At 42.4% G+C, this 13,638-nt stretch overlaps 1 protein-coding gene across 6 annotated transcripts in view; it reads left to right on the forward strand.

Annotated features, from left to right (window-relative positions):
• The window catches only part of LIMCH1 (LIM and calponin homology domains 1), a 233,810-nt gene extending 227,580 nt beyond the window's left edge, over positions 1-6,230 (forward strand). For all 6 annotated transcript variants that reach the window (XM_044418200.1, XM_044418199.1, XM_044418201.1 and 3 more), the window contains one exon: positions 423-6,230. In XM_044418200.1, the coding sequence (XP_044274135.1) occupies positions 423-448 (26 nt within the window). In that variant the 3' untranslated portion in view covers positions 449-6,230. The remainder of the gene's footprint in view (positions 1-422) is intronic.
• The last annotated feature ends 7,408 nt before the right edge of the window (positions 6,231-13,638 follow it).

Consider the following 13,638-nt stretch of genomic DNA (forward strand, 5'->3'; position numbering starts at 1 on the left):
CTTGGATTACACATTGTTCCTTGCTCTTGACCCACAGACAGGTAACGTGTCAAGGCAAGATGCACGCGCTGACACAATGCAGGTCTCTGGGGTGATGAATCAGCGTGTTTGAGATCTGTGCACGGCACTTCTAATTTAACCACATTCCAAACAGAGTGCCACAAGACTTTGTTTCTTCTTAAACACTGTCGCACACAAAAACATGCTTCAAAGTAGGGGAGGGAATTGACAAGTAACACAGGTAGTTGAAATACCTGGCTTTAGAGCAAAGGTGCTCTAACTTTAATCTTACTGGTTCTGTTTGGAAAACAAAAAACCAAAAGCATCCCAAGTATTATAACGTAAAATATCTATTTGAGTGGCATCATTGTTTCTTGCATACCAAATTGTGGCTTTGACCTTTTTGCCTTTTTTTGATATAGCCGCTGGGCAGCCGACAACCTTGTGACGTGGATCTCAGGCCTGTGTGTGGTTCTTGCAAGGAAGAACATCGCCATTACGTTCCTAGGGCTGCTTCTGGACAAGCCCTTGGAAGAGCTTCTGTCCATGGACTTCATAGCTCTCATGTCATCTCGAAAGGCTGGCATAAAAGGCTATATGGGCTACTTTCCAATGCAATACATAACTTTCCTTCCTTGATTCACTTACATTATGTGTATGAAGTACATCTCTGGACATCTAGCCCACCCCCACCCTCCCATGAGAGCGTGTTTCATATTATCAGTTATGTTTGGTTTCAGAGTCTGCTCTTTCGAAAGTAACTAGGAAATAAAGATGCAATAAACTTGTTCTGTTTTAATATGCCTAGGAACTGAGAATTTTAAGTTTACACAACCTCCGTAGGTATTCTATAATATGCCAACGTATTAACCAAATTAGTTGTATTTGAGAGAGAGAAAAAATTAAGCAGCATCACAGAAAGTAACTTTCTGTTTATTACTGGGGCGGTAACTTTTTTATACAAAGACACTAGTTTGATAAAGCATATTGTAATTCTGAAACATTTTACTATATTACCTTCACGTGAGGGTAGGTATTCTATGAATAAATTATTTCACCTTCAGTCACACAGTCACTGTGTGCATAAAATGATGCTCCTTGTAATAACACATTATTTTAATGAATGCAAGCATTTTCACTAAACTTAACTCATGTATTCAATGGTTGTAGAAATACTTGATCAAAATGGCCAATTGGCAGTCAGTGAGCTGGATCTACTCAATGAAGCAGTTTTTCCTGGCTCCTGGTAACCGTCTCCAATTTTAATAATGTTGTGGTAAAGCCCAGTATTCATAAGGAAAAATTTACCCTAATGTTACTTCTGTCCTTTGGAGTTGGTATTTAATGGCTCAGCTGTGCCTCATTGCATGTGTACTGTAACAGTGAAAATTTACTGCTAAGTCGCCAGCTTATTATGGAGTCTAACCAGTTGTGAACAGATCAAAATGAAATGCCTCAGCCCCACACTGTCTAGAATGGAGTGTAGAATCACTTCTGAGGATGCAGAATTTGGCTACCCTGGGATAATAAATAATGAGTAATAAATACTTAATCCTTCTTCATATAAATATGACTGCATATTACAAATACTTCCCAGAATGTGCTTGGAGCAACACCAGATGCCAAAACTGTGGTTCACGACGACTGAAAGATGAACGTATGCAATAAGGCCATATGCCCAAAGCTCTCTGATGTCAAAGGGGATGGGCCAGGCACTGGGCAGTATCTTCACTGTCACTGCCCTCCTGTTTGATCTGTTGCACAAGTGGGACCGACTACTCATGCAACAGGGAGCTCATGGTTCAAAAACCCTGGAAACAAGCAGAAAGGCAGGTTCCACTGACTGACGCATCTGAAAAGTGTTTCTGCTCAGCTTGGATTTATTTGAGAACTGCTAGCTCTCCATTGGACTAGTAGTGGGTAGGTTTGACGTTGTCTACTTTGTGCACGCAGGAGTCCTGTGGAACTTTGGATAGTATATGCATTCTGTTTGCACGGTTTGAGTATATATGAATGGAATATTCAGTGATTTGTACAACTAAGGGACTCCTGATTTATTTCTCCCCTCTCCCCTCTTAAATAATGTCGCTCTGCATAGCTTATTACATGCTTTCACACACAGAGTTAAAAGCAAAGAAAGCAGGACATCTAAAGGGTTCGTATGATTCTAAGAAATTAGTCATATGATTTAGAGTGAGATATGAACCACAGACACTTGGAAGTTGGTTCACTTGAATCCAGTGGGATCTGCTTCCACATCAACATGATTGGCTATTTCTACACAAAAGGAAAGGTAGAGCAAGACCACTCACCCTTATTCATAGCAACTGCAGGATGGATCAACTGTTGGTATTGATCATCATGTGCTGAGTCTTCAGAGGCTGTTGGCTTTTAAGCCTGCACCAGACATTCCCAATAGGAGCAAAGCTGGGAGCACTTGGAAGTCAGTGGTCCACAGAGAATACCCAACATGTGATTCTTTTCATCATTCTTGTATCATTCTTTTAGTTACCTTATGAGCTGTGACCCTGATGATATGTATCATGGATCAGGGCTATGTGTATAGGGAGGGACACTTTGTGATTACTTTCCACTGTGAGAGCATTGATGTGGGATGTGGCCACACATGCTCTTCTCATGTAGTTTCCCAGTTGCATGTAAATAATTTTCTGGAGCAGCTCGGGAATCGCTGATATTGGAACAGCAGCAACCATCATGCTGTTAAAAGAGCTGAAGAACTATCCTTCTCCCTGATGATGATGACTTCCATGTATTTGAATGTATCAATATGTGGAACTCAGACCCAAACATGCTGACTGAATCTGATTTTAAGCATGTTTAGCTGAAATGCACTGTATGAGGTCCTTATTAATATTTTACCAGTGGTTATGGAACAGGCGTGCCCTGTTGGAGGCACAGGACGTGTTTTTGCTGACTTGATGAACATGGTGAGTGGAGCGATGCTATCTTGCATCTTCAGCAAGCTGATTAAAGGAAACGGTGATTTGGCAGCATATGTTGTTAGTACCAAAATGTTTTCTTTAAAAAGAAAATGTATATGCTGCCTTAAGAAGACTAATGTTTAAAAACATCTGAATTAATTGAGATTCCCTGTTATATCATGGTTGTATTACATATCATCAGCCATCTTGCAAGAAGAAATACCTTTCAGTTCTTAGGTAAGCAATAAATACTTTCTAAGGGTCACTCAGCTTGTATGTATTTATTTGTCTAGGCAAATCTTGACGTGCAGTTGTGTGCTGATACAAAAATGTCTCCTTTGCCACCTGGAAGGATTTATATGCTGCTGTTGTCTATTTGAAAGCAAATCATTGTCTGATAAGAGGCTACACAGTTCATTAAAATGGTGCCTTAGAAAATACAAACTTGTTGCACAGTTGCCAGTGACTTAAGGATGTAATACTGGTATTTTTTAAAGGTTAATTAATTAGGACAGCAATTCGCATAGAACGTTAATTTCTGTATTGTGAATAGCTGTTGATGTGGTTTGTTGGGGATGCATTTGGAACGGTTTGAAGTTTGCATGGATTGTGCTATACTCATAATGCCTCTCTGCAAAGTAAGAAATCCACAGTATGAAAAAATGAAGCCAGAGATTTGTCTAAGTATCTCCCCACACCTGCCTGCTCCATCACTGATTTCTCCCTGTGATACTAAGGCAGTCATACCTCACTTGTAGACTGTTAGAGCACTACCAGTGTGTCCTGCAAAATGGATAGATTACATAATGTAAGACTTCTATGCTTCCAAAGTATAAGGAAGGCTACCTGCCGTATCTCTGCATGAATAGCTGTTTCACCACCCTGGCCTCTTTCCAATCAACCTAGTTGGGGCAGGTCATTCTGCTTAGTTGCAGAGATGTAGCAGCTTTAGCCAACTTCTGAAGAGTCTTCCCATTGCATCGGCACATAATTTTGAACTTGCGGGAAGGCTCAACCCTCTTTGCAGGGGTGAGCAGAAGGTAGATCTCTGGCTGTTTGGGACTTTGATTCCCTTAAGCCCTTGCCAGTATGGCCTTGGTTAAGAACGTTAAGGATCGAAGTCTAAAATACTTGAAGGTCCACCTTCTGCCCACCCCTATTCTAATAAATAGAAATAATGAGATCAGGCTCTTCTGGGACCAGGTAGTTCTTTCTTACATGTGCTATAGAAGAAAATGTTCTTGGTGTACCAGTGAAGTATGCCTCCCATTTTAGTTCAAGGAAAAAGTGTGTGTCAGTTTGCACAAGTTTGGGAATGCCGCTTTAACGGTATGAATATGGAGATTCCTATTCAGAACATAGTTCTGCTTCTGCATAGCTTATATGTATAAACTCTTGGCATGCTCCAGTTTGAGCACTGCATTTTTCAGGGGAAATCCAAGTTCCTTTACCCTTGGAACACCCATAGGCTCAATTCCACAAGACATTTTGCCAATGGCCCTCCGTTAGGCATGTGAAAAAGTGAGGACTGCATATTGCCTGTAGAACACCTTGGAGGGTGACAGCTAGAAGCTATGGAACAAGGATTCCCGTTCTGCACAGATGCAGCTGTCTGGAAGAACCTCCCAGTGCCTGCTGCACCGCTTTTGCTCTAACTCCAAAGTAACAGGAAAGAGGCTTGTGATGATGTGTGTTGTACCTTTCAAACACAGGTAGACAGGGCAGGTGAGGACAGGACTAACATTACTTTGAACTCTCTAGTATGGCATTCTTCTTGTCATTGCTACACAGCTATGTTCTCTGGAAATTCTGGCCTCAGTGTGTGTTGTCACGTGGCCAGTGCACCACTGATCTGGGTAGCCTGCTGGCTGAGAATGGAGCAGTTGCACAAATAATCTGTGGATTTGTGCCGAAGTAGATGCACTTTTACTTCTAGGATGCAGCGTGGTACAGAGAAAGATTTCCTTAGGCACCATTGATTGCAGTGGGTATTCTGTGGATGTGCAGAGTGTGAGACTTGGCCAGAATCCACTGCATAGTTGAGCATGTTTAAGACTCTTGGAAGCAGATGCTAAGTACATTTCACTGTGCTCCTTGTATACAATTCAGTGGGAACTTCTACAGACTTCCCATGCAGAGGAATGGAACTTGCACAAGAGCAAAACTTGATGTGCTCTTATGTGGCTCCTTGCAGAGGAGTGTGCTTCAGTGGATTGCAAACATTCTGATTTGCCCTTGTGCAGAAAGATTTCGCTAACTGATGCGTGAAATTCTGAGAATTCTGCAGGTCTCAACAAACTTACACTGCAGTCCCTTATGCATGGCTAGTCAAAATCAGCCCCATGGAGCTCAGTGAGAATTACTGCCTAATAAGAAAGTAAAGGATTGTAGCCTTAAAGTCCTGTCAATTTCAGTAGAACATAACAGTAGCCTGAATTTGCTAACAAGATTTTTCATGTGCACCATTTTTATACATAAACAGAATTTTATGGTAAGGGCACTTATGAATGTAACTGACCACCTCTCTCCTTCTGTGTAACTGTAAGGCGGCAGCTAACTTCATATGTATCTAAACCTGAATAACCAAGCACTCATGGATCACAGCCCCAGTTTCTCAGCAAGGATTGATTAGTCACCAGCATAGAGAATATTTCTTTAACTGCCAACTCTCCCTTTTTGTATTTTGTTTCAAATTACTACACAGGAGGTATGCTTGCACTTCATCCTTCATGTTTTCCAGCTCTGTGCTGTTCTGTGACATATTTGTTGTTTCAAAATCTTTTGGGGAGGGTTGGCAGGGTGGCAGGAAAATTTCAATGATTTACTACTATGTTTGTTTTGAAATGGTAAATATGTGTTTCAAAGAGTGGTTTACTGTTGATGCGCCAATATAATAAATGTAATGGGTTTTTCTAAGTGTTCCAAAAAGTGTATTTAGCTTTTCATTCTTTAGAGAGCAGGCATAACCATGTCATAATTATTTTTTATATATTTCAATCTCAAAACATCATAGTGGTTCTTTATTCTTGTTATGTAGACTTAAATTCCGTTATCTACTGTAGTTACCGATAATGTGGTATAAAAGTTGGTGAGCCAAAAGAGGGCTACTTTATATGCAACATCACCAAAGGACAAGTGTCCTACATGGATTAATGTTAAATACCAATTACACTAATCTTCATTTGATGATATTTATTCTAAAATGCCTCTGGCAAGTTAAAAAAACTCTAAAATGCAACCGCTTTTATAGTAAATGTTATGTTTATAAATAAACATTGATTAAAATTGGTGCTGTTTGATTCCCCCATCCTTTGCCCCCTTTCCTGTACAGAGTAAACTTTTATCGGAAATGTTTTTTATAAACTTGGAACTTTACTTTTGCAGGAAGCCCAAAAGAGGGTTCTTATAAATCTAACTATATTCCATCTTGAGATGACTATGATCTAGGTTAAATTCCCTTTGAATGAAAGGAAGACTGTGACTTGTTTCCTGAAAAGTTAGTTCTTCCATATACGCATTTCACTGAAATATATGGGTCTGACTTGTTCCAGGCTTCTGAGACTGCTTGGGAGAAATGTCATTTTCCTGGCCACTCTGGAAGCATTTTTATTGAATGAAATAAAAATGTTTCTAGGATGTGTCACAACAGCAAAGTGCGTGAGCCCAGTACTGCTTTGGCTTAAGCATGCCCTGAACTCTTGGCAGTACACAACCTGTGTGCAAGTTCTTGGTGGTGGCTGCACAAACAGTGGAGCTCTCTCCCCCAAAAGGAAGATCCATGTCTGGGCCCGTTTACTCCTGAATGAGCTCTTTGGGCTGGGGTTCAGTGGCATAACTTGTTAAGCTGATTTGGTTTTCTCTGATCTTGGTTTTCTTTGACTATCTGAACCTTCCCTCATCCAGATGGCTTGGACTTCAACTCCCTCCTAATAGCTGGATATGTCATGACAGCTTACCCTGCCTGTGGGCAGTCCATTGTGCAATCATCCACAGTGATTTCCAATTGATGATTGCATTCACAATGGGTTGGTGGCCCCTTCGTCCTCACTCAGTTCACTCGGGTATTACCGGGGACACTATGGAAGGAAGAAGTCATTCCCCCTTACCAGTTTGGAGCTTTTTTTGTTGGGGAGTGGGGGTGATTGTGAAAGCCAGCTGTCAAGCTAACTTTTTGTGATCCCCATGTTCAAAGCTGGCAGCTTTGCTCTTCGAAGTGCCTCCACAGACTCACCCACTGCAGGCCACCCTCCACCCAACACAGAAGAGGTTCCAATGCATATTTCCCCCTTTAGTTTCCTTTGACAGCTGTCAAAGGGAAAGATGTCAAGAACAAATAAAGGTGTGAGCAATCTTTAGCTGTGAAGAATGTTCTTTGGGGAATTTAAACTGTCTTGGGGGAATTTAAATCTCCCTTCAGCATTTGCACTCACCCTGAACCTCTAGGGACAGAAAGAAGTACAAATATACACCATTCCTCAGTTTTTTGAGGGAAACTGAGTTTTAACAGCTAGCTGTCACAACTCCAGATTCCTTTAAAATGAGGTTTTGATTGTAAACTCTGTGCTTTTGGATTTGGAGGCACATCCGCTTTTGTCCCACTCCAGAATGCCCAGCTAGCCAGTTCTCCCTACAATAATGGGATTGGTCAACTGAGTTGAAAAAACACAACCCATTGTGCACAAGCAATTCCTATGGCAATCCTTGGGGAAACCAGACAGGATTTGCACAATGTGACAACTCATCTGTGTGTTGCAACCCATGATGGGGTGTCATTTCATGCAAACTCAGTCATTACTTGGATTTGAAAAACAAATATACTTTTGGGTGGCCTAGAAACAGAATTCAATTAGTCTCAACTCATAAATAGTCTCATCCTTGTTCCTGTGGCTTTTACACTGTATCAGTCCTTTGGACCCAAACATCACCCCCACTCATTCGTTTGTACTTAAACTTTTATTTGTTTAAATTCCTGCTTTATTTGTTCAAGCAGGAAATCAAAGCAGATTACAACAAAATATTCACACAATAAAACCAAATCCACTAAATGAAAAACAATCATCAGAAAACTCTTAAAAACCCCATATGATAGGCATGTTGAATCAATGCCTGATGCTTTAAAAAGTCTTCTGCCAGGAGATGATCTAAGAAAGAGAAACACTTGGTGTCAGCAGAGAGCCATCTGAAAGGCTTGGTTTGAGTTCTCTGTGGGTTTGGTGTACATGCTTATTCTTCCCTGGTTTTGGTGGCTGAAGTACAAAAGAGCTAAGTGATCCTGTTTATTTGAAGGAGAAGGTAGATCAGGATCTTTCAGAAGAACTTTGGTTTTTGTATTTTTACTGGCATGGTCTCCTCCTCCTTCATAGCTAGATCAGCAGTGGTTTCTGATTACCAGTTATTTAACCATAACAAGGCCTGCCCTACTGTTATGCACAATGAAGTGGTCCGTTCAGGCAGCAGATGTTGGGAAATGGGAACAAAGTTTTGGAGAGCAGAGCTGGGTGTGCCATATGGCCTGTCCTGGACCCTGGACGTTTTCTTGCTGCCTTCAGGTGCGGTAGAAAATGGTGTGCCATTGCCAGCGTTCAAGAATGCTTCAGTAGACAACTCACTAGTGTTTGTGCAAGGCATGGAGAAAGGCTGTCTAGTCCTTTGCTTCAGGCAACAAAATACATTGGGTTGCCCATAGCAATAGAAACTGCAGAGCCTCCCACAGCCACCCCGCAAAATTAGGCTGAAAATCCATAAAAGCTTGTGGAGAAATAAGAATAGACATTATGGGCTCCAATTCTGCTACTTAAAATAAATTTCAGGGCTGAGCAGGTTTGACCTCTAGTTTATTGAACAAAATCCTCATGATGTATCGGCTAGCTTTCAGGTATTATGAGACTCTCGGGATACTAACACACTAAAATAATGGTTTACATTTGTAAAAATCCACAACATGCATAAATTGGGGTTAGGAGGAGGCTGACTGGAGCTAGGTGCAAGAAGTCAATCCTATTGAACTGAATATGATGTATTTAAAATAGTTGTAGGACTATGAAGTCAAATGAACTGGTTTCCTTCTCACTTTTTTGACACTATGGGATCATCCACACCTTAAACTAGGGTGACCTACTTTACAGAGGACAGTTCTATATTTGAAAGCAACTTCTCTTTAAATAACCATCTGCCCCAAATCTGAGATCAAGAACCCAAAGAAGGGAATGCTGGGGCTTTGGAGTCACTCCACATCGCTTAGTCTGCAGGCAGCAAGCTGTGCAGGTAAACAGATCTTCTGAGACAGTCCTTCCCATGGCACCATTCCTTTACCTGGGCATCACCAGGCAGCTATACCTTATGCATGCCATGTTACTAAAAGAGAACGCTGAAGGAAATAACAAGAAGTATACCATTCACTTCTTTATTTCATGCAGCTGTGCACCATATTCAGAGCCGTATGACACCGATTACATGGAAACGCATGGTGTATGTTCAATCAGAATGGAGGGTTCTCCTTACTGAAGTCGCATGATGCAGTGCCATGTTTACCTGTAGAGGATTGTACTTTTACACTTTTTAAAAATAAAAATGCTGCCTTGAACATGTGCAGGTGTGCAGCAATCGAGGTGTGAAGCAGCAAGTATACAAGGCTTGAAAAAAGAAGCAGAAGAAGGGAAAATGTCTACTTCCCACACTATGGCAACACAAAATGGATCAATCCCTTCTCTCCACCCACTGTTGGCCACTGCCAGATGCAAAAGTTACAAGACTGTGAAGGTACCACACACTTAAACAGGAGGAAACCTGAAAGATTGTTAAAAATCAGGTTCCAGAAACCTGGAATGTCATGGCATGACACTCCGGGGCTGGAAAGCGTGAGCTGGGCACTACAGTGGTGAGATAAACCCTTGCTGCATCCCAGCTGGTCACAGTCTTCCACATAATGCTTAGTTGCATTATATTTTTATTTGCATTCTATAAATTATCCATCTATAATCGGAGCGTGCATTTCATGAAAATCTCTGTCCTCTATCTCTGTCCTACCATTTGTCTGGAGCTGCGTAAGTGAGCACCCAACCTTGCATCCTCACTGCCAGCCCAGATCTCCTTTGAATCTTTTGTTGTGGGATCTAACATGGTTCTCAAGTGCCCAATGTCATTATTTTAAATGGCCAACTGCATCTACCCAGGAACAAGGTACAATCTATTGTACATTTTTTAAAAATCTGTAAAAGGCATTTGCCCTGTAATTAATAAATTATTGGGGACTCATTTTAACTGTTTTAATGTTAGTTTTAATGAACCAGGCCATGATGTAAGAGATAGATTCCCGCTGTCTTTGAGAATAGTGGTCCATCATTTGCATGTTAGAGGAATGAAAAAGAAAATATTCAGATGGCCTATCAATGAGAGGTAGCTTTTGTTTATTAAATTGTAAGTTAATCTGCATTTCCATTCAGATCTCATAAAGGAATCTATACTGATGTTTTGGCAATATGCAAATGTATTCAAATGTAATCAATTAATTGGTTAAAAAGTAGATGATTAACTAAAAATGTCTGAATGGGGTGACAGCCTTAGCTGCCTGCTACAGGAAGCAAGCGTACCCGACATCCATGCTCCGATAAATAATTTCACCAGCCCCAATCATTGTTTGGTGAGTGCCAAAGCCAGCTACCCAGCCATTAGAAATTAGATTGTTTTAAAGCCAAACTAAAGAGGCTTCCTGTATACTGTATCTCACTGGGTTGGACAAAGTGTGTTGACAGCATGCATTAAATTAATGACAAAGGCCCAAGCTTTAAGACTATACGCCTTTTAACTTTTAATGTAAAGGGTAATTAGAGGTCCCAAATTGCTCTTCTCTCTCTCTCTCTCTCTCTCTCTCTCTCTCTCTCTCTCTCTCTCTCTCTCACACACACACACACACACACACACACACACTCCCTCTCTCTCTCTCCACTCCCAGGATGCAAGATCCATTATGGATTTTTTAAAGTGACGTTAAGGGAGCTCTGTTTCCAGCAGAAAATTGGCTCCTTTTCCTTGGATGCTGGACTGAGTCTTAATTGAATTTTGATGAGATGATGGATGTTGTACTTTATTCCAAGTCTACATACTAAATTAACAAGACTGTCTGCTTAGTTTTCTCTTTTGAAACCAGACTGGGATGAGTTGCTGCTAATTCTCTCATACAAAATATGATTAGGTACATGAACTAAAACCTTCCTCAAGGATTGAAAACTGTTTTTGATATACATTTCAAAACTTAGTGTAGTGTTATGGACAAGACACTGGTATTGTTCAGTGGGTTCTGTCATGAGTGTAATTGTGCTATTTGTTTCATAAAACCGCTTCATCTGGGTTCCTTCAAAAGTAGATTGTTTCAAGTTGTTAAATTGGTATTCACATGGATACCAACAGTCTTCATGAAGGCTCCAGCTCTGTCTGTCTGTCTGTCTGTCTGACTCTCTCTCTCTTATTTATATTTCTTCCCTGCTGTTCAGGGCAGGAACCTTCCCAAGGAGGCATACAACAAAATACAAAATGAAAACTAGTATGGTCCTAAAATGAATAAAAGCTGCATAAACATGGTAAAGACAGAAACAGGAGCAAACAGACAGACAGACAGACAGACAGACAGACAGACAGACAGACATAGCATTAATTTAAAGACCAGAATAAAATAGTATGTTTTCAGAGCCTTCTTAAAAGCCTGCAGTGAAAGGTTAGGTGGACCATTGAACTTACTTCAGAGGTGTGGGGCCACTATGGAAAAGGCCCTGTCTCATCTGGTCACCCACTTAACTGCTGTCTCAGTTGGGCAAATGATAGATCTTGCTTGTTGACCTTAAAGTATGGGGAGGCTCATACTGATGAAGGTAGCTTTTATGTAATTTGATTCCAAACTGAATAAAGCATTAAAGGCCAAAACCAGCACCTTAAATTGGGCTCAGGAAAATATCAGTAACCAGTGCACTTGGTACAGTATAGGAGTTACATGATCAAATGATCTTACCCCCACCAACAGCTGGGCAGCTGCATTCTGCACCAGCGGAAATTTCTGTGCCATCTTCAAATGCAATCCCACATACAGTGCATTGCAGTGCTCTGACCTTGACATGACATGGATAACTGAGGCAAGGTCTGTCCTCTTTAGATAGGGCTGCAGCTGGCATACCAAACTAAAATGGTAAAGCACAGTCCTGGCACTGCAGCCACTAGGGCTCCCCCAGTTTGTGCAGAATCTAGGAGAACTTCCAGACTATAAACTTGGCCTTTTAATGGAAGTGCAACCTGTCTGACAAATTGCCCACGACGGGCTTTGATGGTTCATCTTGTTGTCTTCTAAAGCCTGCATCCACATGGCCTTTAATCACCCAAAAGAACTCTGCTGGATGGTGAAGAGCAGATGAGATGGTGGTGGAGGCATGAAATCACAAGGGGATTCTTAGGTGGGTTTGATCATCTTCATTATCAGTCTTCTGCCACTTGCTTGCTAGTTGTTGACACAGTAGTTCCATTCCTTCAGTTCCTCAAAATACCAAGCAGTTGCCACAGTTCTATGACTAGGTCATCTCTTCATTCCTGCTGGTAACACGGAACTCAGCAGGCCTGCAGAAGAATCCACCAAAGATCTCAGAAACACACCCAGATGCAATGGCCTCTGCAAACCACCAAACATAGTCTTCCACCTCTGCAGAGGTCACAGGTGTCCCGAAGATTGAACCTGATCGGAAAATAACTTGTCTGTGCCAACAAAGCCAGGCCATTTCCCCAGTCCAGCACAGAAAACCAAGTTGAAAATGTGCCCTGTGATGGGTCAGGTACTGACTGGGTTCAGATGAAATGATAACCCACCATGGCTTCTAAGCCAGAGTCAGTTAACACATCATCCAAACCCATCTCTGCTTACTCTGGCCAAGCAGCTGCAGCCGATGACAGCCGGCAAAGTGCCCAAGCCATACTTTCTGCAGCTATCATCAGTTTCCCCCATGATCCTGCCGATGCCAAGGTCAATAGGGGCCTAAGAGGCAGCTCACGATGGAAAAACCAGCCACTCAGTCCCACATCCTCATGAGGAAAGCAAGTAGAACAGCTAAGCAGCCTCAGCACCCAGGCTGAGAAAAGGGTAATGGGGCAGCAGGCATCCTTCCTGCCACCTGTCCCATGCGCTTCCTCGTTTCCAAGCAGGATGTGCGCAGGATGGGTGCTGTCAGTGCCTGCCCCACACCGTCTTCCCAAGCCCAGTGGTGACTTGGGAGAGGGCGTGTGGCTGGATCCTGCATGCCACCACTGTCCATGCAGCGGCAGGCCAAAACAAGACACTCTGCCTGCCTTCCTCTCAAGCCCCTGGAGCGGCTTGGTACCCAGGCTAGTTGGCCTCTCCCCGAGAGAAGAAAGGAGGAACCATGTCTGGTGGCGTCCCTTGCCCTGCCCTGCACCACCTTCCCAAGGTCCAGGTGAGACTTGGGAAGGCCACATGGCAGGCACTGGCTCACCTGTGGGCAACACACCAGCCAAAGGTGGCGGGAGGTGGAGATGGGACTGAGGGCCAGGGCAGCTGAGCCACCGTCCATAAAGGTGCAGTCAAGCGCACCCCCGTCCCTTCCTGCTGCCACACACTACAGCTGCGTGGCAGGTGGCTTGGCAACTGCATTGCCATCACACCGTCTTTCCTCTTGCAAGGAGTCCAGGGAAGCTCACACAGCTC

Source organism: Varanus komodoensis, unplaced genomic scaffold (genome assembly GCF_004798865.1).
Source record: "Varanus komodoensis strain SLA01 unplaced genomic scaffold, ASM479886v1 scaffold9, whole genome shotgun sequence".
Lineage (NCBI taxonomy): Eukaryota > Metazoa > Chordata > Lepidosauria > Squamata > Varanidae > Varanus > Varanus komodoensis.